We start from the raw sequence: 24,789 nt of genomic DNA on the forward strand, positions 1-24,789 counted from the left end.
ATCCCTGCATTGGAGCCTGGTGTTCCCTTTGCTCCTTGGGGAGGACCTCCATGATTGGGATAGTCTTCCCATTTGTGGGTTGCTGACCCCGGGGGGTGGGTATTGACTTACTGCATCTCTGCCTTTCCTACTCATCTCATTGTGGTTCCTTCTTTATGTCCTTGTGTCCTTTGCTATTCTGATAGATAGTTGCTCTGTAAGAAGGTGTAATTTTGGTGTGTCTGTGGGAGGAGGTGTCACCCAAGTTTCTCCCAGTGCCCAGGGCTGAATGGTGTCTGGATGGCTGTGAGTCTCCAACATGGGGATGGGGCTCGGCTATACCCCTGCCCCTCAATTTTGCTCAGCTCTGGGGTAGATCTTAGTCTCCACTGAGAAGTCTGTCCTGTGAGCCTCTGTTCCATGGGTAGGTTGGAAGGAGGGAACAGGGAGCTGAAGAGCCCTGGGGGAGGGCAGAAGGCTAAGGCATCCGTCCAAGGCGTGGCCACCCCGCTTGGGCATCAGGACGGGCCTCAGAATGGCCGCTGCTTTGGCCATGCTTCCTCAGAAGCCGGCCATGACTTTCCTGACGCCAGGGGAGCTGACGATTCCCCCAGGAGGACCTGAGCTGATGTTTGCCCCTCTGGGATCTGAGCCCCATTGAAGGAAAGAGCCCAGGCAGAAGGGGGAGGGAGGGGCAGCAGGCAGTGACGGGCGGGGTGGGAAGGTGGAGGACCTCTCTTGCTTGGTCTCTGTAATGAGGAAGTTCTCTGCAGCTCCGTTTCCTTTCCCTCGCTGAGAGCCTGAAACAGGAAGTCGGTCAGTAAGCTGGTGGCAGCAGCTGGGGCGACTGAGAAGAGACCGACGGCGGGTCACAGTGCAGGGGCCTCAGCTCCCCTTGGCGGCGCGTAGGTCCTGTGGGGTGGCCTCCGGCCTGGCCTGGGGAGGCCCACGCCCGCCATGGTCCCCTGCTGGAACCATGGCAACATCACCCGCTCCAAAGCTGAGGAGCTGCTCTCCAGGACGGGCAAGGATGGGAGCTTCCTCGTGCGTGCTAGCGAGTCCATCTCCCGGGCATACGCGCTCTGTGTGCTGTGAGTACCGTGCCCACCCACCCTTGTCCCTTTGCCCCGGCTGGCCACTCCTGCCCAGGCATGGAGATGATGGAGGTGCAACTGGGAAGAGGGGGAGCTGGCTCGCGGCTTAGCCAGGGACCCGGTTCTGAGATGGGGTGTCTTTATCCAGGTGGGATGGAGCAACCTGGCTTGCATGCACCACGGGTCGGTTGGTGAGTCCTGCTGAGGCCCATGGTGGACCTTCTTGGCCTTGGAGTTCAGGTTGTGCAGGGCCGGGGCTCTCCTGAGCCAGACTGGGGCCTGGTCACACACCCCAGCTACCCATGAGCTGTGGTGCTCCGGACTTCCTTGGGGTGCCAGGGGCTAAGAGAAGGGGGGGGTGTGGGCTTTCTGAGCCAGGCAGAAGCTCAGGACTCCATGGTGGTGGCTGTGTTAGGCAGCAGCTTGGTCAGTTCAGGTGTTGGTCAAAGATGCCCCATTTGGAAATACTCCTGGAAGAGCAGAAGTAGCAAGAGGGACCCTTCCTGTGCCAGGCTCTGGGCCTTTGGAGGAAGCCATGGTTTGGGGAGCCATGAGTGTGGGATGGGTTCATTCAAGAAAGGATTTTCAGTTCACCCAGAAGTTGTGTTTGGGGCCCTGGGAGCAGAGGAAGTCCCCATCATCACTAGCAGGAGCCTCTTCTCTGCCCTCCTCAGCCCTTAGCTGTGTCCCCACCAGTCTGGGCCTTTTTGCCACCATCAATAGCCCCTGTCCCTTGGCTCTGGGAGGTTGCTGAATGTGCTAATTGTCCTAACAACTGAGGAACTGGCCGCTTGCTGGAGGTTCCTATTAAAACATGCTTCTCAACCAGTGTCTTAACCGTGGCAACATCACTCGCTCCAAGGCTGAGGAGCCGCACCCCTGCAGCCCTGCAGACTAACCATCCCCACTGGGGCCCCAGGCAGTGCCGGGCGCCATGGGGAAAGGGTGTGTCCATCTACATCTCTCAGGTGGCCTCCCTGGGCTTGCAGAAGGGTCCCTCCAAGCAGGCAGGCCCTGACACTCTCCACGCAAGAGGGGAAGTGGGTCCTGGACATGGGCCTTTTTGGGAGCATTGAATCTAAGCATTTGTCTGCCCTACACCCCATCTCATCTTCACAACAACCTCAAGTGTGGGTCCTTTTGTTGCTCCACTTTGCAGATGAGGAAACTGAGGCTCAGAAAGGTTAATGAGTGACGACTGTCAAAGCTAAAGCCATCTGCACCCAGAGGCTGCACCCAGACCACCAGACTCCCACTACCCCACGCCTACACCTGTCAAGCCACGTGTGAGCATAGGTTCCAGGTGGCAGCAGAAGCCAGGACATTTACAAGGGCCAGCTGGGAGCATTTAGAAATTAACTCAGGCTCACAGCTGGCTGCTCGGCTTGAGCTCAGACTGCATCAGAGCCCCACCTCCAGTCCAAGGCCAGCTTCCTGCGGCCCCTACTCTCACACTCAGGGGAAGGGAAGCTGACCCAGACCTCCCCACAGGCACTGCCTCTATGGGGGACCCGTCAACGGGGCCATAGAAATGGTGGGGAAAGTCTGATCCGCCTCCACTCAGCCCACGTGGATTTCTCTCCCTTCCTGGGGACCTTGGCTGAAGGCTGATTCCATCAGGTGTTCCGGGGGCCTAGTCTCATGCCGGCCACTTCCAGGCTCTAGCCCGCTAACCTTCACAGCAGCCCTTTGACCGGGTGCTGTGGTTGTGCTCAGGCTACAGATAGGAACGTGACTCCAAACTGGGAGCAGCGGGACCAGCCAGAGCCAGAGCTGGGAGAGGGCTTGGAACCTCTAGTCCCACCACCCCAACTTTGCAGGGGAGCAGACCTCAGAGAGCTTCAGGCCTTTGTCCACACTGCCCTGCTGGCCGGTGGCAAGCTGGGGTCCAGGATGGTTTCCAGTATTGCTCTACCTCTCCTCCCTTCCCCTCGCCTGTGCTGAGTTAACTCTCCAAGCCTCCACCCATGTGCAGGGTCTACCCCTTCGGAGGTGCCTGTGGTTCCTGAGATGTCCATCAGCCTCTTAGCCCAGGGCTGGACTTCCTGTCAGTCTCCCATCCCCAAGGCCCCTTTAGGTCCAGGCAGCAAGGCTCGAAGCCCTCCCCAGGGAGTCCAGTCCCTCGGCCAGGCTCTTGCCTCAGGCCCAGGGCTCCCATTTTCCCTCTGCTCGGTAGGGGACGCCACCCTTCCTGCAGTGCCAGGAGCCCCTGGAGGCTGTGGGACACCACGAACCACCAAATATCCCCCAAACCTGGGGGACCTAATTTTGCTGCCACTCTTAATGTTGCCAATTAAGGAGATTCAAAAATGGAAAAACCTACTAGAACGGCAACTAGCTGCCACTTGGCACCAGAAAGGCAGGAAGAACGTGCTCTTTAAAAAAGGCCAAAAGGCCTGTCTTAAATCAAATATGTCTACCTTCCTGAAAAATAGCTCCCCGGCCTCCATCCTTAGTTTTCTCTGTTGCCTGGTGAAGACCTCGCCCCATGCCCCCCAGGCCCACGGCCCAGCGGTGGGAACCCTGATGGGGGAGGAGCAGCCGGGTTGTCCTCAGTTGCACAAGCGTCAGCCTTCGCCCTCTGCTGTCTCTCTGGAAGTTGCTGAGAGTGCAGGACCTTGCTTGGGCAGCTGTGGGGTCAGGGCCTTTTAATGACCCTGCTCCGACAGGAGCCAGGACTGCAGAAGGAAGCCTCAAAAACTGGCCCTCCTGCTCTAGAAATATCCATATGGGAAAAGGCCTCAGAGCCCAGGGTGCCCAGACCTGTCCTGCCTGGGCCCCAGTGGCTGGAGCATCCTCCTGGCCCCTCCGGTGAGTGAGGGGATGGCAGGGTCCTTCCACTGCCCAGTCAGGCAGTTGTGTCTCGGATGGAGCTCCAGGAACTGAGGGCAGCTTCCTCGGGAGTGGCCTTCATTCTCGGGAAAGAGGACAGGATTTGACTATTTAAATGGAACTAGGGAGGGCGGTGAGGGAGACAGCAAAAGACAAGGCTGCGATTCAGTATCGCCCACGTGACCTAGGAGTGCACATTCGCCCCCGGCTTAGCAAACCCACATTTCCTCTCAAGGGGTCAGCCCTGCCACCTGCCACTGGGCAGGAAAGCTCAGATCTCTCCACAGGAACTCAGAAAGCCCTGCTTTAGGGGGACCCCGGGGCTCATCTTGAGTCACAGAGAGCTGGAGGGGAAGACCCCAGGCAGCTGACCACGTGGTTTGAGGCCAGCTCTGCCTTCTTGCAGCCAGGGGCTTGAGAATGTGAGGGACGGCAGACTCTTCCAGCTGGGGCCCATGTCATCCTCATCTGGCCCCGCTGAACCCGCCAGCGGAGTCAGCCCTGGTCTAGGGAGTCCATGGGGTCTCCATGAGGGAGACATTCAGCGCATCTTGGATGAGGATGCTAAGAGGCTGGGAAACTCGTGTCCTTCTCCTGCCAGGACTGCACATCCACGTAGGGGCCAGCACACCTGTCAAGTGCTTGCTGTTGCAGAGAAGATGTCTGCCTTTGGGGTTGGGGGTCCATCAATGTAAGGGGCAGCCTCCCCTTGCCCTGACTGCGCAGGCAGAGCCAGAGCAATGGCCGGTGTCGTTAGGATACACCTCCCTCTCTGTAAGAGCAGCTGGGCCCTGAGAGTGAGCTGGGGCCTCTCACAGGACTGGGGCCATCCAGTGGGGGCTGCTGGGTTGGGTGGCGCTCCCACCAAACCATGCTGGAGAGAATTAGCTTCGCTCCCTGAGGAGGGGCCGGGCACATGCTGCCTGTGACTAAGCAACCAATACCTGGTCCAGCCAGCTGTGGTGGGGACAGTCTTGGTTTCCCTCAGCGCAAGTCTTTCCACGAGCTGCTCAAGCCCACCTCCGGCCTCCTTCCTGGCAACAGTGTCCCAGGCAGCCTCGTCAGCACAGCCAGAAAGATGAAGCACCAGAAGGACATTTAGTCACCGACAGTGCCCTCAGAAAAGGCATCCCACTTGTTGGGAAGAATGCGACAGGCCACTTGAGGTCGGGCAGGCCACGAGCCTTGCTCCCACAAACCAAAGGTGGTTGCTAACCTGTTCTGCCTAAAAATAACAGCAAAAGACTCATAAAGGGCTTATCGTGTGCCAGGTTCTCTTCTAAGCTCTTTACATGTATTAACTCACTTACTGTCCACACTGGCCTTTGGAGGAAGTGTTATTATTACCCCCACTTTACAGATATGGAAACTGAGACCCAGAGAGGCTAGGTAACATGCCACGTTTATAGGATTGATAGATGGCAGGGACAGGACTTGAATTCATGCTGTTCTTGGAAGGGAGAAAGAGAACGGAGTCAGCAAGCCTGGGTGTGTGTAGGGTCAGGGGAGGCCTGGAGAGGAGACCCCTGGTGATGGAGCCACAGAAAAGGGGCTTCGGAGGGCAGAAATGTCCAGGAGAAGCGCAAAGCCATTTACTGCGGCGTGAATGGGTGTGATGTAATCCTCCTTCCTCCAATCCCCTTTCAAAGTTCAGTAAAGTTCACACTGCTGGTGAATTACTTAAGTGCAAATGCAAAGAATAAGGCTGTTTTTACTATCTGGTATTGACAGAAAGTGGTGGGAAATGCTGGCACAGGCCGTAGTCAGAGCTTGGAGGACCACGGCTCCTAAAACCTAGTATACATAAGAATTTGTCCACAGACAACTGTCCTGAGCATTCCTTCTGCATCCAAGGCCAGGAAGGATTGTGTGTAATGGATTTCTGGTATCTTCTATGTGGAGTGATTCAGAAAAACCATGGTTAATGTTGACTGTCTCCAAGTTTCTGTGCCCATGCCTGGCACCCTGGAGAAATCCTTCCAGAACCAGGCTTTGGTGTGTCTTGCAAGCTTGCCTACCTGTCAGGTTAAATTCACCTGTGCACAGACGTTGGTACTTTTCTGTTGAGTGGTCCCATCTCCTGGAGTATGAACCCCGGCATGGCAATAAGATGTGCCCCTCGCCAGGCCTTCCCCCCTGCCCAGGGATGGAGTAAGAGAAGGTCTGCTCTCCCCTCCCTAAATCGTGCCATGTGATGCCATCCCTAGGGGCAAGCCCTCTGTGGTTGGCTAGGCCTGATGTGAGTTCTAGCATTTGCGAGATGCTAACCTCCCTGTGCTTACCCAGCATCCACACTGGTGAAATGCATGCTCCTTGGGTTCATCTTTTTAAATTGCAGTATAATTTACATCCCATAAAATCACCGTTTATACAGTGCACAGTTCAGTGGTGTTTCGTACGTTTATAATGTTGTGAAACCATCACCAATATCTAATTCCAGAACATTTTCATCATCCCCCTAAAAAACCCTGAACCCACTAGTAGTCACTTCCTATTCTGCTTCCTCCCAACCCTTGGCAGCCACTAATCTACTTTCTGTCTCTGACCATTTGTCTATTCTGGGTATTTCATATAAATGGAATCACATAGTAGATGGTCTTTTGTATCTGGGTTCTTTCCACCTGGTATAATGCTTTCAAGGTTCATCCATGTTGTAGTACAAATATTCCTTTTTACCATAATAAAAGTAATAGCCCACTGTATAAATATATCACATTTTATTTAGTCATTCACCAGTTGATGGACATTGGGTTGTTTCTATTTTTTGGCGATTGTGAATAACTGTGCTGTGAACATCCGTGTAGAAGTCTTTGTATCGGCATGTGTTTTCAATAGTCTTGGGCGGAGCTGCTGGGTCACATGGTAATTGTCTAATTTCTGTGAAACTATCAGACTGTTTTCCACAGCAGCTGGGCCATTTGACAGTCCCATCAGCAGTGTGTGAGGGTTCTAATTTTTCCATAGCCTCACCAACACTTGTCATCTTTTTGGTAATGACCATCCTACTGGGTGTGAAGTGGTATCTCATGATGGTGCTAATTTGCATTTCACTAATCATGAATGATGTTGATTGTCTTCTTTGGAGAAATGTCTATTCATATCTTTTGCTTATTTAAAAGATTGGGTTCTCTGTCTTTCTGTTGTTGTCATTGGATTGTTGAGAGGGTAGACAGAGAGAACGTGGGTAACCTGTACAACCAAGGCCAGCATGTAGTCAGCACCCTCTGAATGCTGGCCAGTATGTTTTACGTGCTGTAAAGCGAGTAGCGCCAGCTCAGAAGCAGAGGAACATAGCGCCCATCTGTGAAGAGGGGCCCACTGCAGAAGGCAGAGGAGAGCGGGGGCAGAGTGTTACTTCTGGAACTTCCTGGAGGCTGCGGGAGCCTCCGGGAGACACTGAGCTGTCATGTGGGGCCTCCTCAGAGGAAGTGCTCAGAGAGATGAGGCAGGAAGAGGACTTGAATGACGCACAAGTGGCCGGTGGCCGCTGGGGCCAGGGTTGAGCACCTGAGGGAGAGAGAGGTCTGGGGCACAGTCGCCAGGAAGAACCACCGAATGAAGCCAGGGAGGATGACGAGGTGGAGGCCTTCTCAAGAGTGATGAACTCCAGTGTAGGAGGGAGGCCCTGGGGGAGCTAAAGTCTCAGGGGCACAGCCGGTGGATGGCGTGGGGAGGCCAGGCCCTGGGAAGCGGGCAGGACAAGACTGCAGCTCCGTGGACCAGACCCTTCCTCTCTCCCCTGCTCGTTTCACACTCGCTTTGTCCCATTAACTAGAAAAACATGTATTTTCCAGGACCAGGACCCAAACCATTTGAGTTCAATGACTTGTTCTAAATAACCCCAGACAGGCCTGGCCCCCAAAGGCTCAGCTGGTCTGGCCCCCTCACTCACCAACCAGAAGCCTGCCTTCCAGAGGGGACAGACCCGATGAGGCCACCTGGGCGTCAGTGGCAATGCAGAAATAGACCTTCTGATAGACAAGGCGGAGATCCTTCAAGTGACTTTAAAAATATACAGTATTAAGCATAACATGCAAAGAGTCCAAAGTGCAAAGAAAGAAAATAATCGCCCAATCACTGAGACGGGAGACTAACATAGTTATCGTTCATTTGTTGTTGTATCTTCTCTCCCTACGCATGTATGCACATACATACATATACGCACACATACCTGATAGTATGTCGTTTGAGTCTGTGTTTTCTAGCAGCATTAGCATTTTGCTATTTAATTAACATTTCTTCCTAAGTATCATATTTAAAGGGCGCACAAACTCTATTACAGGACATGCCATCATCTATGGATGATTCCTCTGTCAGTAGACATTGAAGTTACTAACAGTGTTTTGTTGTTATCAACATGACCGTGGTGAAGGTCTTTGTGCAGATATGTGACATTTCTGGTGATAGATTCCCAGGGATGGAATTACTAGATCAAAGGATAACGTTTTTAAGGCTCTTGATGCAAAACAGCAAATCGCTTTCCAGAAATTCTGTTCCAGCGTTTGCTCCGGGAAGCAGTGCTAGAGAGCGCCCGCCTTGTTCCAGTCTCCCTCTTCTGAGTATTTTCATTTAAAGAAACGTTATTATGTTGCAAGGTGAAAGGTGTTCAATTTCTGTTCGTCTGGGTTTGCATTCCTTGATGGCAGTCATGGTGAACGTGCTTGGATTATTGACCTTCATCATTACTCCTTTGTGAATGGTCTGTTCCATTCTCTTTGCCATTTTTCTTCTGAAACTGTAGTTTTTTGGTTATCTATTTGCATGAATTCCTTATATCACATTTATTACAAATATTTTCACTGTGTTTTGCCTTTAAACTTTGTGTTTTTTTTTACAGTCAAAGATTGTAAAATTTTGTAAAGTCTATCAGTCTTGTTCTTTTGCAAATTTTTTTCCCCTTTGTTTTCCAATATAGAGACTGCCTTTGCACACAGATACTCTGTTCTGTTTCTTCCTGTGGGAGGCAGGGCCTTTGGAGCTAATAAACTAAGAGATGACTCTGCCTTTCCAAGCTCTGGCAGTTTGTCTAGTTCCATGGGACCTTGGTTTCCTCATCTGGCAGGGCTAAGAATACCCACATAGCACTGTGGTTGGGTGGATTGAAGAAAAAGTGTGTATCATGTGTTTAGCACAGTATTTGGCAAAAGCAGATGGAGAGATGACAGGTTTTTTGGTTTTGTTTTGTTGTTTTACATTGAACACTTTAATCTCTCTGGAATTAATGAATGGTGGGAAGATTTATGTGTATTTTTCTCAAAACCTCTTTCTGAATCATTTATCCCTTTCCTTTTGAGATCCCTCTTTTACTATACAGTAAGTCTTCTGTATCTCTTTCTTGCCCATTTACCCAAGTCCATGTATCTCTACTTTTCTTACAGCAATTTCATACCAAAGGCATTACCACAATTTTATAAAATATTGTACTTTAGGATTTTCACATTTATTCTTTTCTATTCTTCTGGGTGAACCAGATGATAATTTTGTCAAGTTGGAAAAAATGGTTTTGGGACTTTGATTGGAATTACATGAAATCTTTAATACAACTTGTAAAAGTGGACATTTTAGTACTTTTCAGTCTTAACAATAAATATAGCTATCTCTATTATTTTAAATGTTATCACTTCCTTCATCTAGATCTGGCATGTTTTTGTGATGATTACTTATGATTACTTTATAATTTTGTTACTGTTGTGAATGAAACCTTTTGTGGTAACTGATTACATACAGGGAAGTTGTAGAATTTATAGATTCACCTTTTATTCTATCACTTTACTTATTATTTCAAATTGTTTTCATTTGCTTCTCTAGGATTGTCTTGCTAAACAATCACATCATATACAAATTATAACTATTGTGTGGTCAACTTTCAAAATATTTATAACTCTTATTCAGATTTCACAATTTATTGCATTGGCCAGTATTTCTAAAATTTCACAGCAGAGGGTATTGGGAATAGAAAACATCTACCTAAGGCAGAAGTACTGTGAGAATCAAACATGGTATTGCCTGGGAAGGACAGTATCTGGGACAAAGTTAGCACTTGATAAAAAAAAAGTTAGTTGTTCTTTTTCATGTCAAAGAAGGAGCTGTCTTTTCCTAGTTTTATAAAGAGTTTTTGATGGACTGAGTATTAAATTTTATCAAATGCCTTTTTAATAGCTATTGAGATGATTATGCTATTTCCTTTATTTCATTTACTGGTGTAATAGCTTAATTTTATAGAATTCCTAATATGAACCACTTCTGCATGATTAAAGTGAACTATTCTTGATTTTGATAATTTTTTATTGTACTCTGAAGTTTATTTAGGATTTTTGCATGTGTGTTCATAAGTGAGATTGATTTATGTGATTTTGATCATGTTATGGTTTAAGACTTATGTAAGTTTCATAAAACATCCTGGAGACATTTACATAGCATCATCATTATCTGATTTTTTAAATATATAAAAAAATTGGCAAAAGTGCTTTTCCTCAGAGCCATTTGTAGAGATAACTCTTTAATACTTCCTTCAGTTTCTTCTTTGGTATTGATTTATTCTTGTTTTCTATCTCCTCTCGTGTTACTTTTGATAAATTACATATATTTTTCATTAAACAGCCCATTTGTTGAGATTTTCCAATTTTCTGGCAGACGATTATGCATGGTTTGCTATAATTTTAAGTTTCCTCTTTTATTGCTGTTGCTACCTTCCTTTCTCATTACTGGTTTTACTTACTAGTTGTGTTGGCCAGGATCCCAGCAGAAAATAGACGGTATGATCCAAAGGAGGGTTAGGGTTAGAGATGGTGAGTAGCCTGGGGCCAGTAGCCATGGGAAGCCATCCCCACTGCTGGACTGGAGGAAGCAGGGCCATCTGACTTGAGCTGTGGCCTCCCAAGGAGCAACTCAGCCACTGCCAATCTGCAGCAGGTGGGGTGGGGTCGGGTCAGGGGAGCAAATACCCCTCTCTCACCTTCATAAGTTAGTGGTGAGGCAGCCCACACAGGTCAGCTCGCTGGACACAGGGCAGGTGCAGAAGGATAGAAAGTGGGTGTATTGGAGGTCGAAGCAGAGGGTGTGAGAGGAGTGTGTCCAGCTCACTTACATTTTTTTCTTCTTACTATTCTATTTGTCAGAGGGCTGTCCATTTAATGCTCTGCTTTGCAAGTCATATGCTCTTAGATTTATTCACCTGCTCTGCTTTTTACTTTTATATTAGAAAGCTAACGGTGTGTTCAGGAGTCCCTACCGTGTATATGTTTGAGGACAGAGAAATGTCTTCTGTGTTTCTCACCTCCCCTCTCATCCTGTACTGACCTTCTCAGGTTTGTCTTCCTCCTGGTTGAAGTTCTCCATCCCATAAGCTGCTATTTACCGCCTCTCTTGCGGGTGTAGTGCTGACTGTGGAGTTCTAGCTTTTCCACTTATGGTCAGTCTTTCTTACATCGTGCTGCTCCATGTTCACAGTTGGTTTTTCCAGTTTCAGAGATGCAGCTGTCTCTTAAATCTTACTGAGTTCACAAATCAGACTTCCCCTCCAGAATGTGTTTTCTTTCCTTTTTCTTTTTGCAGTGATTCTGTGTAACATGGAGATACCACCTTTGAGCCCATAGAAAACTGACACTGTTCTTTTGAGTGGTGATGTTTTTCTAGGTCTGGTGATTTTTCTTTTCCAACCATGAACTGTTAGGAAAAATTGGATCTAATTTTTTTCAAGTTGGCGTGGGTTTCTGCCCAATTCCTCTTCCCAAACATAAAAGAACCAGCAGGGGTGGGAGTGGGAGCCCTCTGATCCCAAATCCACCTGATGGGTTGAGTGATGCGGGGGTGGTGTGGAACAGATGGGTGGGCTTCCTCCCAGGGTCTCATGCAAGGAACCTGCCGGACCCCCAGGCCGCTTGGGCTTAGCACGTGCCCCCAAAACACTAGCTATCTTCCCTCTCACCTGGTCACCAGGCTGCCCCCCCTTGCTTTCTTCTTTCTGACCTAATGGCTTCTTTTTCTTACTGCTTTTGGCTGGGATGCTTTGAGGTTTTGGTGATGCATGGAGAACATCCTTGGTTCCTAGGGCTGACGTACGTTTTCTCTTATTTCTACGCTGGTCTACGTTTCATCTTATTTCTACTTTTTTGAATGCAGTTTCCAAGTCTTGTTCTCCCATCCCATCTTGTCCAGAAGTCGGCAACACTCACGTAAGAAAAAAAGAGAAAACACGTACAAACAACATTAGAAATTGGAACTGATATACCACGAGGGTTAAGAAGGGGTTTAAAACAATTACAGAACATGCTAAGCTGATCAGCAGAGTGAGACAGAGACACTAATGAGGTTCTCGAATTTCAGAGTCTGATTTCTCTCTCTCTCTCTTTCTGTGGGGCTCTCCTTTGATGCTTATGGCCATGCTTGTCAGTGTTTGTTTGGCAAGGAGTAGTCATATAGACAATAATATTTATCTGAGAGAATAAATAAAGTGCCACAAAGTAGTTTCTTCCTATTTCCACTTGCTTATCCTCTTAAGTAAAACTTCCCAAACCATGATCTGAAAGTGCCCTTCCTGGGGGAAGCATCTTCCTGCGTGGAACAGCGCAGGCACCTCGAGTCACTCATAGCCACCCAGCAGCTGTGAGCAGTCACATGGGAAGTTTGCTCTAAGCCCCACTGCATTTGAGAGTGGAGTAAACTCGAACGCACTGGGGATGGATGAGACTGGGGTGGACCCAACATCATCCCAGCCCATCTCCAATATTCCTAACACGCCCTGAAATGTGACCCAGTCATTGGAAGAAATAGCAGCTGAGGACCAGTGTTAGTGCCCTAGATTGTTACTAGGTCACTGTAAAGAGGTGGGAAAGGGCTGGAGGGGACCCATGGCCCCCAGCGAGCACGGTGTCTGGATTATGTTCCAGTGCAGTAGTTGTCAAAGATGATTTGGTTGTGGAATCCTCACGCTAAACATTTTACATATAAGATTGTATGTGTGTGTGTGTGTATGTATATGTATGTTTACGCATATGCGTATATGTGTATGTTGTGTATCTGTATCTGTATATGCACACGTACGTATATGTATTCGTTTATGCATAAAGGACCAGGGGGACGTACGGATGCCAGTGAGTGTGGGAGGCCAAGGAGTGTCCACCTCCATCTCCCTGCAGAGCCCCCAGCAGCCCACAGCCTGCAGTTTGGACCACCTGCTCCCCCAGGGGTTGTGTGTGGCAGGGGTGGGAGTGGGGGTGATGCTCTACACTTTCCCTCGAAGATCTCCTGACTCAGCCCCAGGGATGATGCGTTCGCCCGTACATTGGAGATGCTGAGATACTACTATCAAAGGGGAAAGTCCTCTCTTCCTATCGTACTAGCCTTTGAATTCTGGTCTGTTTGAGTAATATGGAGCTGTTTCTCTGTTTCAGTGTTTCTAGAACATCTTTGAAAAAGCCATAAAGGCTTGTCTGCCACACTTGACTAACTAAAGGACCTTCCTGCTCTGTACGCTGTCTCTGTTCCCCTCCTTGTGACTCTGTGTTCTTTCTTTCTGTTTACAAGCTGATGTCTGGGGCCTGTTCAGCCTCTTCCACAGATGAGCTGCCCTCAGCCAAATAAGATGCTGTTCTCGGCCCTGGCCTGATTTGCATATCTATAGGAGGAAGTGTCGCGAGAACAGGCGCTGAAAGCCAAGAGCAGCGCAGGCTTCCAGCTCTGGCTTGTGCCTGGCAGCCTCTGCAGAGGGTGCTGAGACCGGAGGGGGTGGGGATGGGGGAGTTAGGCTGGGGTCTGAGGGGGTTCTCCTTTTCCTGGACATCTCCGGGAGGTGAGGCACAGGATAGAGATTCATCCTGCAACCTCTGAGATAAGCCAATTGTGCTGTCAGTTCAGGCTCTAGGGAAAGGACAGGGAGCAGAAGGATGAGAATTAAAGGGATGAGAAAAAGAGAGAAAAAAGAACTTTCCCATGAGAAATGAAGAGATGTGTGGAAGTGAAATTACCCAAAACATTCTCCAAAACCTTCTATAAACATTCATTGATTCAAAAGCCATTAAAAAATATTGTAAAATTGACCACGTAAAATTGTAAAACTACTACACAGCTAAAAAGAAAAAAAAAACTTAAAAATAAATAACTCCAAAATATATTATAGCATATATCAAAGTCTTATGAATAAATAAGCAAAAGATGATCAAAAAGGAAGCAAAAAAAGTGTGAGCAAAGACATGAAAAGGAATTCAAGTAGCGAAACATATGATGTTCAACCTTTCTCACACAGAAAGACAAATTTAAGCAAGCCATCATTTTTCTTTCAGCTCTCAGATTTGCAAAAGATTAAAATGTCTGATAACAGCCAGTTGGCAGTGTGTGGGGAAATTGACACTTTCATATCCGGTTGATAGGGGACAAAATGTGACACAACTTCATTAGAAGGCAATTGTTAGTCTCTATCAAAAAACAGTGTCCCTCAGCCCTGCTGTTCTTCTTTTAGTGATTTATCCACAATCACTAACAAATGTCAGTGAGTGTCATGTTTAGTGTGTTCCGGGCTAAATGTTATTATTGTCCCCTTTTTACTGATGGGGTAACTAAAACTGGATTCACCAATGTACACGAGAGGTAAGAACAGGGATGTTGGCTGCAGCATTATTTATAATAGCAAAAAGCCAAAAACAATGACACGTCCATCATCACAGTCTAGTCAAACAGATAACGGCACGGCCACGTGGTGGAGCACAGCTGGACAGGTTACTTTATTCTTTTGGTAAAAAAAGCGAATTTCAGAACAACGTATATAGTATGAAATTATATGCATTGAAAAGACGTGCCTGTCTAAGTTTGCGTGTATGTTTCAATGTTCTGGAATGATTTACAGAAAGGAGTAGGAAACCTAAGGGACTCACAGGGGTGGGGGAAAAAGACACTTGCTTTTCATTTTATACCTTTCTGTGGGGTGTTAAATTTTTTTAACGAGTGTATCGTTTAAAAATCAAGTTAAACAATAGCATAAATATTTAGTGATGCGCCAGGCACATGAAAGGGTTGAAGTAAGTGAAACTTCCATACTGAAGCAGTGACCACAGGAACAGATGAGTATCTGTGAGCTGGAGTGTGGCCCCTGCCTGGGGCTGGGCGAGATTTCACCGTCCACGAGAATCCCAAGTGGGGAAAATGGGGGAGGGGAGGTTATGGTGAGTGAGAGCACAGACCAGCCATTTCAACTGGAGTGTAAGACCCAGTAGCCTTGCACCACACCATTCTGTCTGTGGTCTCAGCAGCAGAGCCAAGGGACCTCCGTGGCCGCCAGCTGCCACCAGATTCCCTGTGGGCTGTGTCACCCGGCTGGACCATCCCTCAGTGGGTCCCTCTCCCAGGGTGCTCAGACTTGACAACTCCACCTTCTTCTCGAAAGTTTTAGGAAAGTAAAAAGTAGCTCTCCTTCCTCCTCCCATTGGGGAGCCTCTGGACCAGAGCTTCTAGAAAGAGACGAGAATCCGAAATTCCTAGCCCTTCAGTGTCGGAAGCAACCCTAAGGCTCACTCACCAGCTGCCGGGGAAAATCCAGGCCTCTGAAGGGATGGTGGCTGACCTTCGGGGCAGAGTCTCCAGGGGAGGCAGCCACGGGGGTGGGGGAGCCCCACAGAAGGGAAGTGCTGGACCCAAAGCCTTGCCAGCCTTGCCCTGGCCGGCGGGACCCTCTGTGTGGCCGCACCCAACACCCGCTGGGCACGGGCCCACCTCGCTCAGCCCCCTGGAGTCTGATTTCGTCTTGAAACACCCCCTCTGGCTCCGTTCTTTCAGCCAACAGGACAGCTCGGAGGTTGAGGAAGCCCTTCCAGATGGTGGACTCCTTCAGATCAGACAGCATAGCTGTCAAAGCGCCAATGTAAATCATGTCCAAAAGACCCCGGCCGCCTTCTCCTAAAGCTCCTCAAGTGCTGAGGGGGTGGGAAAGGGGAAAGCAATGTCTCCTTCCAGGATTGCTTGATGTCCAGAAAAAGGAATGGGTAGATTCTAACTCAGTGTTTGCTCGATTTCAGGTACCGGAATTGCGTTTACACGTACAGGATTCTGCCCAATGAGGATGATAAATTCACTGTTCAGGTAAGACCTTTATAAACCTTGAAATCTGACCATGACTGGAGCCTCTGTTGGCCAAGAAAGAGTGAAAAGAGGAAGAAGGGACGAAAGCAGGTGTCCCAAGCAGCCTAGACACGGGGGCTTGGCTGAGCCTGTATTTCTCCTGGAAGAAGCTGGGTGGGGTGGCTGAGTGGGTAGGCTGTGACCCTGCAGGGGCCCTGCCCTGTGACATGATGGACATTATTTGTGTTCCTGTGTGTGATGGGGAAATAAAGGAAAGAAGGATGCTCTGAGACGAAGGAGAAGGGACTGTGGCTGGTCGATTATGCTCTTCAGTGCATCCAAATGCATGAGAGCAAGTGGACCAGGAAGGAGAGGAGGGAGGGAACTTGGAGGAGAACAGACCTTCGTTTTTGAGGGGCTAGAAGATTGCCTAAAAGATTAGCCCAAAACAGTACCTTTTAATTCGTAGAGATCTGTTCTGTCAAAGGCTGATGCTCAGGGCATCTGATTTCATCATGTAAAGTCCAAACATATAGAACTTGCATTAAAGGTTAAAGAAAGCCAGACAAGATGCACCGACTCTGGGAAGACCACCCTCCATACAGTGTACACGGCAAACACCACAGGTGTTTTGCGACCACAATGCATTTCAGCCCAGTGATGTGGAGGCCAGGGGAGCTTTTTCTCTGGCTGCACCGATAGAGCAGGAGGTGGGCAGAACAAAGGAGGTGACGCTCTTCGTGTCCACAGTGGGGGTGGAGGAGTCACTCTCAGTTCTCCAGCCCTTGGTGAGAGGCACCAGCCGGCGGAGTGCCCCCACCACGTGCTGAGCAGAGCAGCCGCGATAGATGAGGGTTGGGACTCCACGTCATAGGGGAGTGACGACAGGGTCTGTGGGGTTTCTTTGAAAAGGAAGTAGAAGTGGAAGGGGCGAGCTGGCGTGGAGTCACTGATCAGAAGATGTGGAAGGAATGATGCATTTTGTGCAGAACTAGGATGCAGTTGTACAGACAGAGCTGGACTCAAGGGCAGGACAGCAGGCAGGTCCCTGGGGCACAAGTCACTGTAAATACGTCAAGCCGAAGAAGCTGAGAATGCCTCTGGGAGAGTGTGTATGAGGATCAAAGAAACCACTTCAATGAGCCACTTGGCACAGGCGCTGAGACCCTCAGGGCCTGGCATGAGCCAACCCAGGAGCTCATGAAGCTGCCTTCTCGGGAATGGGGCTGTTTGCTGCAGGGCTTCCATGGAGATGCAAGTTTGGGCTCAAGTAGAATTGCTTCCCACTGTAGAGGGCAGGCTGAGTGTTGCTTCTGGCTTCTTGGTCCTTCCCATACGTGCATCTGCACTAGTGTCTAAAGAATATCCACTGAGTGTTTCTGGGTAGACACGCCCATGTTTCTCAGCCTCATCACCAGGGACCAATGGTGGCATGCCTAGTATGGGACGGTCGTTTTAAGACTTGGCCACTGCTCATCACTGGGACAGCTGCGTCTCCTGTGGGCTCCTCACCTATCAGGGAAGAGGCCGCCCGAGGGGGGCCTCCCTGGGACAGACAGTGGGGCTCAGAGGACTCTCATTTTCCCAGGTCTAGGACTGTGTGAACTTTCCCACAAAGGTTGGCGTCCTTGATAGGTGGTTTGCTGAAAGGAGTCTAAACTCTCTTAAGTTAAAAGTTAGTCAGTGCTTTTGATCTATTTTCCCCCTTGTGGTTTCTTCTATTCCTTCAAAGGGAAGAAGACTTTAAGTATGACTAGGCCTTAAGCTGGAAAAGACATGACTTTGTGGCTTCTTGTATAGAGTTTGTACCCACAGCTCTAAACGTCTAGACTGCTTCTAGGTCTGTTCCCTCTCCTCTTCACCTCTTGCTGCCAAAGGCATCACACATTCCTGGGACTGACTGTCTGTCCTGCAGCAGCTTCAGAATCCGGGGCCTTCCCAGGCTTTGGGGACAGATTGTGGTTGCCTGAGGCCCATGCTCAGCCAGGGTGATGAGCAGGCAGGTTTCGGAGAAAAACTGGGGCCCTGCTGGACATGTCTGCCCCTAACACCAGCACTGGGCCTGCGACCTCCTTGGTGGCCAACACCTGATCACCAAGGTACAGGGAGCTATGGGGCCCTGGCAGCCAGGGCGACTTCCACTCCTAAGGCTCTGCCTTCCGCAAAAGATACATCACCTTACGGAATAACCAGAGTCACTGTGTGCTGAGGAGCCGGTTAAAGCACATGCACAGTTAGGCCGGGTCCTGGCGCTGACGGAGCTCCCGCAGTTACCGATCGGGGTCTGTTTTAACTCGAGTTCCTCTTTTCATGTTGAGGCAAAACCTCATACTCTTTTCTGAGCTTAGCCACAGTTTCTAAATAACTCACTCCTTACACCTGAATCTGTTTGGGGCCACGGAATATGAGGCTCCCCAAAATAAGAATCGGGCCTGAAACGTTGCCAAGTGAAGCAGCAAAGGCTTTCATCTTATTTTAATCACCTTAGCTCTTCGCGCTGGGGCCCCCGTCTTTCTGACAAACTCGAAGAGCTGCTCCGTCCTCATCTGCTGCAAAGCGACTTCACGAGGTCGGCCGCGCGTCATGGCCCGTGACGTTCCCACGTAGCTCAGGCAAAGAAGTGATCCTGACGCTTAGTGACTTTATGCTCACTCCACCTTCTTAGACTTATGAAAAATCCGAGATGGGAGGGAAGGGTGTAAATCGTAACTTCATTCACCCCCTTGCTTTACGTATGAATGTAGCTGAGTCCTGCAGAAGTGGGGCTCACAGCCAGTCTCCAGACCTACCCTTCTTTCTTTCTTCGACCCCAGAAAGTGTGTCCACACCTGGCTGGGCGTTCTTGGGGAAGGATGGATCTGCCCTTAGGAAGATGGGGAGGCAAGGAGACGTAGCCTCTCAAAGAGGGAGGCCTCTTTTCCTCCCATGGGTGTAGATAACATTTGATCCCAAATGTGGTCCATCAGTGAAGCTCCTGGAGCACAAGCAGACGGCTCTATCCCCGGCTGTCTCGAGTCAAGATTGTGCCAGCTGGGTGGCCTTGGGCGAGGATGTGACTCCACTGGAAAGTGGGAGTCACACACATGCCCCTGGGTACCCATAAAATACCCAGCCCTGGGGAGCGGTCGGTGTGGGGGAGCCGCCGGCACCGCTGTTACCGGCTCTACCTGCTGTGAGAGGGAACAGACCTCACACGAATCTGTGGCATCTGTGAACCCACATAAGTGAGCTCTACCTCGTGCTCAGGTGAGGGAGGAGGAAGAATGGCAGGAAATGAGATGGAAAGAGGGAGAAAGAAGCGAGAGGAAAGAAGGGAGGGGAAAAAGGAGAAAGGGAAAGAGAAAGATAAGAGGGAGGAGGAAAAAGCGAAGGAAGAAAGAGAGAGGAGTTAAGGTGAGTGTGGGGGCAGTTGTGACAGAAGAAAAGATGGAAATAGGTGTAGGGCAAAGAGGCAGCAGAGAAGGGGGGCAGGGAGCCGGGCGGTGTTCTAGAAGATTCTAGGCCGTGCCTTGGGGTGGTGGGAAGGGGGCAGGTTTGGGGGGGATCAGGTTCCCTCAGCTCTGCTCTGTGGGCTGTGGGTTGTGTCTCAGTTACCTCAGGAACCCATGGATTTAAGTTGTTCAGCAGCCACCCTAGGTCCTGAGAACATTCTGGACTGGAGGCTGAGCTGCTGTGCTGGGGGTGGGGGTGGGCAGGGCTCTGAGCACCATGTGAGGCCAGAGGGAGGCCAGCCCCTCGGCCCTGGGTGTCCCGCACCGAGAGTGGTTTCTTGTAAGGCCCAGACTCCCTCCCAGGCTTGGAAAGGGAAGTGACCCTCAGAGGAGGAGGGCTGACTCCGGAATGAGCCGTGAGGCTCCTGCTGCCTTTTGCAATGACCCTCCTCCCTGGGACACGGGGCTCAGTCTGAAGCAGGATGAGCAGTCCTGATGGGCCAGCCTGAAGGGAGGCCCCAGGGCAGGCCTGTCACATAAACAGCCTGACACCACAGTCCAAGCAAAGGGGGGCCCTTTGGCTCCATTCCTACAACCCCCTCAACCCTTGCTGTTCTTCTGACATCCTTCTTACCAAGGAGAATAAAGCTGAAAATAAAAACCGCCCCGACTCCCCCATCAGAGCCGAATTCGCTGCGAACTTCCTGTCTTTTCTCGTGGTTGAGATTCTGTTCAGGACGTTGACTGTCAAAGTCAAGTCAGAGACACACACAGGTTTTAAGGCACGTTTATGTGAAGAGGGAGTTTGAAACTGTCAGCCTCGTAGACTCTCGGTATTCTTTCCCCATTTAGAAGAAAACCCCAGCGGCTCGAGTCGGGTGAGACCCATGACTCAGTTCCTGGTCCCTGACGTTGGCCCGCACGTTGCTCCGGGCAGTGTGGCTTTTGGAGAGAGAAAACAAAACAACTTTCTAAAAGCTGTTCGGTCACAAGTGTCCGGGAGGGTTGACGGTTAAGCCATTGTTATTAAGCTCAGGAAGAGGGTGGCAGCTGCTATTGTTCTGAGTGGTCGCCAAGTGAAGTAAAGATTCCGTCCGAGCCGCTGGGCCAAGGATGTGGCTCGAACACGCACTTCCTGGCATTGCACAAGAGGGAGCAGACAAGGCAGACGACAGAGGCCGCACAGGGCAGGGGGCCTGGAGGGGTCCACCGTGGCCAAGCCGTCCCTTTAGGCCATGGCTGCCACCTTCTAGAAGCCTTCATTTTAATGCAAGTTTATTTTATTTCATTTTACGTTATTTTATTTCTTTTCATGTTAGTTTAATCTGCTGTAGAACATGGACAGGCCTGTTTTCCAAGCTTCTGAGTAACTCAAAACATTTTCCAGTTGCCTTCAGATTCAAAAGGAGATAAAATTCTTGGAGACTGAGTTTTCCCTCAGAATTCTGAAGAGGTGTTGTTCCACTGCCTTGAGAAACTTAGTGTTACAAATAGCCCCAGGTACAAAATCCAAGGCCGAGTTGGTACTAGTCCCATCACAGGGAACCATTTTTTTTTTTTCTTTTTCTGCTTTGAAGCTGGTGGGAATTCTTTTCCATTCTTGTCATTTTCCTTTCAATTGTTCTTGGAATGTGTTCAGCCTGCTCTCTTTGCAAACCTGGATCTTTCTTTGGCTCAGAAGACTTTTTTCTGTTGGATCTTTGAGTAAGTTTTTATTCCGGCTCTTGTGATTTCTATTTGTTGCCTTTATCTCCAAATGACTGTCTGTCCTCTTTTGCCCTCCCCTCTGGCCATCTTGTCCCTCATTCTCATATTTCAAGCTTTCTGGTCCACCTTGCCCCAGGACATGGGCCCATTTCCTCTTTGTTGCCCAAAGCAGAGGCCACACAAAGCCAACACCAGCTGTGGGTTTAAGCACAGAAATGGAATGCAATCATAACCAATGAGATGTGAAGGGAAATCTTCCTCAGGGCTTCTGGTAAAGGTTTATTTGTCTTATAAAGAAACACAAAGATGAAATGGTCCATTTTCTACCTTTGGAAACTATCATATGATGCAATAGCTGGGGCTGCTGCTGCCGTCTTGTAACCAAGAGGAGAAGTAGCTGGAAAGTGAGGCCAATATGCAGAGGATGGAGGAGAAAGATGAAATAAACCTGGGTCCTCAGTGATGCCACTGAATTAACTCAGCAGAATTAACCAGCCTGGTCAATACCCAGTCTCCAGAATTCTTGTTTGTGAGATAGTTGATTCCTTTTTGTTCAAGTAGTTGAATTCAAGTTTTCTGTTATCTGAAGCTAAAAGTACCTTAACATGCAAATGTTGACCTTCCTAGGGGAATTTAAAAAAAGAAAAAGAAAAATTTTAATTGAGCATCAAGGTTCACTGCACCAGAAGCTGACAAGCCATGGTCTGAGGCACGTAGTCCCTGACTGTCCCCTCTCCTCAGTCCTGAGAGTGGTACAGGATGGTCTGGGAGGACTTGGAAAGAAGAATGAGTGGCCGGGAACCCTAACTGGTCCCAGATCATGACCCAGGAGTGGGGAAGGGAAGGAGGTGCCAAGTTTGGGCCTCTCTGTCCTGTCCGTAACAGGATCCACTTGAGAACTGAGATTGTCCTGTGTCTGCTCTTTGGGTCAGCTGAAGAACTGGGGCAGACAGAGGCAGTGGTCTGGGCAATGGCCGGTGCCTTGGGTCCCACTAGGTAGCAGTGAGAGAGCCCTGAGGATACTGGAGAGCCAGAGGGAAGGTCCCATAAGCCCTCTGGGACCTACCTTATCTTCTCTTGTCACCATTGCCCCCATTTATTGAGCCCTTCTTAGGAGCCAGGCACTTGATACACATTCTTTAATCTTGAGAGGGAGGTACTACTATCATTATTCCCATTTTAAACACAAAGAGAAGGCTCAGATGGGATAACACTGTTTGCTGGGTTCATACAACCAATCAGTGACAGAATGGGAATATATATCACTTGACCTGCCATGCTATGGCCTGAAGGCTGGGCCACCCTCCCTCCCCTTGGCTTGGCCCTTTGTCACTGAGGCTGGAAGGGGAGGACCAGGTTAAATCTGATGCTGCTGCCACGCTGGGCTACTGGCCTTTGCTTTTCCAAACACCGAAGTTTGGCCCCAACTGTGGAGCCAGTTGTGAGTTTCATGGCATTTAAGCCACTAACTTTCTTGAACGAGGATCAAGATGACCCTACTTTTAAGCTGAGTCTGGTCAGTGTCACAGTCGTATCTGCCGTCCATGTTCCAGAATGACTCAGCTGAGAGACTCCCCACAGCCATTTATTTATCTACTCTTTTGTTCAGCAAATACTAGCTGGGCACCGGGGGTACAGCAGTCAACCTCACAGACACAATCCCCGCCTTCACGGAATAGTCAGCTTAGAGACCAGTGACAAGCAATTATCAAGATTATCCCCTGAACCCCCGATTCATGGAGCTTGAAGGAGTGGTATTTTAGGAAACTTCTAAACCAAAAGGAGCTCCCCTTAAACAGGAGGCAGTGAATGGCCCAGCCAGTTCCTCCAAAAGAATCCTCACCTTCTCTTCTGTGCTCCCCAGACACCTCCCCACTTCCCACTGCCGTGCCCTGGCCATGTGGGGTGGTACTCAGCCTTGTGTCTGTCTCCCCCAGTGAGCTCTGGGTTCCTCGGGAACAAGGGTGAGGGTCTCATTTGCCTCTGTGTCTGCTAGAACCTGGCCCAGGACAGTCTTCGTGGCCATTCGTCAAATGGAAGTCCTAGCTGGACTTGGCTTGAAAATGGTGCTCCTACTTACCTCGCAGTGCTCAGGAGACCTTTTAAGGTTAACCTGCAACCCCTGTTCTTGGCAGAGATGTACCCAATTTTAAGCAATCCCAAGATAGAAGAATCCAGAATTTTCCCCCTAGTATTGAACTAACTAGTAGGTCATCAGTTAGTCATTTGTTACGAAGAGATTTTCTTTAAGAGAGAAGTAAGAGATCCCTAAGTCCCTTCGGTCCAGCTGCTCCTGCCCGTCCAAGTCAAAAAAGTCTGGGCGGCTGATGGCCATCAGAGTGTCTGCCTGTCTCTCTACCACACTTATGTCCTTCATGACTTGGCGGGGAAAGTTCTGAAGTCTTGAAATGAAGAAATGTGTTTTCCAAAATCCAGTGTCTCTGGCAAAGCAATACTCTTAAGACCCTTCTTAGAAGAGGCCTTAGCACCTCATCCTGGGGCAAGGAAGGCATAGTCCCAGGCTTTAAAGAGGGAAACTGGACAGTTAAACAAGTAGATTTAAAGTTTACTCAGAGCAGGGTAGGGGTATAGCTCAGTGGTAAAGTGCATGCTTAGCACGCATGATGCCCTGGTTTCCTTCCCCAGTACTTTGACTGGTTTCAATTCTCCCACCTCCCTCTTTCCCTTATGAGGACCCTTGGGATTTGATGGGACCCACCAAAATAATTCAAGATAACCTCCCTATCTCAAGGTCAGTATGTTAGCAACCTAAATTCCCTCTTTGTCTTAATTCCCCGATGCCTCGTAACAAAACATCTTCATGGGTTCCAGGGGTCGGGAAATGGGTGTCTTTGAGGGGCTGTGGCTCTGCCCACCACAGCGACTGCCTCTGCCATTTACTGACCCACTCGTTCATCATCTGTCTCCACCGTGAGGATGTAACACCCAGGGGGGCTAAGACCTCATCTGTCTTGCTCATCACTGTATCTGCAGCTTCTGGAAGAGCACCTGGCACAGAATAGGCACTCAAGAAGTATTAGCTAAATATATGAATAAGGGGTAAATTTGTAATATAAGTGAGGGCGGACCAGCCTCCATTTCTTTACCTGTAAAAGGAGGGGAGAAGACTAGAGACCTCCACGTGCCTTCATGCTCTAAAATTCTGATTCCTTCTACAACAGTGACATCAACAGAGGAGAGGGGAGCGTTCGGGGCAGCTGTTTCATAATCTGCTCTGCGTGCAGGGGCACAGTGGGCGCAGCAGGAACTGGGTGTAGGAGGTTGCGAAGGCAGCAGGGGAGTTTGGGGGCGAGCTGCAGCATTAATCAGGAGCTGCCCCAGGCTCCATCTGCCCCGAGGCAGCTCCTCTCCAAGCTGACTCCCAGGCTAAGGACACAGAGCTTGTCTGCCAGCTGTCATTTCTGTCTCCCTCAGAGTACCTCGAGAGTTTCACAAAAAGAAAAGAAGCAAGCTGGAAAGAAATGCATCTCAGGGATGTGTAATTAAGGATAAAAATATCCCGCCTAAGCTCCTGGCAGTGGGGAAACGGAGAATGCTCCTGTTCCGGGGACCACTGGAACCGTGAAGGCTTTTGAAAGATAATGATTAGTACAGGTTTAGAGCATCAATGAGCTTGTACAGTTATAAATACCAGCTATATCCAAGCAGTGCCAAGAGATGGGTGGTTAGATTCTTGC

The 24,789-nt window shown here is 49.4% G+C and overlaps 1 protein-coding gene across 1 annotated transcript in view; it reads left to right on the plus strand.

Moving 5' to 3' along the window:
* The first annotated feature begins 774 nt into the window (after positions 1-774).
* The window catches only part of INPP5D (inositol polyphosphate-5-phosphatase D), a 114,144-nt gene continuing 90,129 nt past the window's right edge, over positions 775-24,789 (plus strand). The window contains exons 1-2 of the mRNA XM_010948173.3: positions 775-1,070; positions 15,911-15,974. Coding sequence (XP_010946475.3) covers positions 937-1,070; positions 15,911-15,974 — 198 coding nt within the window. The 5' untranslated portion in view covers positions 775-936. The remainder of the gene's footprint in view (positions 1,071-15,910; positions 15,975-24,789) is intronic.

This window comes from Camelus bactrianus, chromosome 5 (assembly GCF_048773025.1).
Source record: "Camelus bactrianus isolate YW-2024 breed Bactrian camel chromosome 5, ASM4877302v1, whole genome shotgun sequence".
Classification (NCBI taxonomy): domain Eukaryota; kingdom Metazoa; phylum Chordata; class Mammalia; order Artiodactyla; family Camelidae; genus Camelus; species Camelus bactrianus.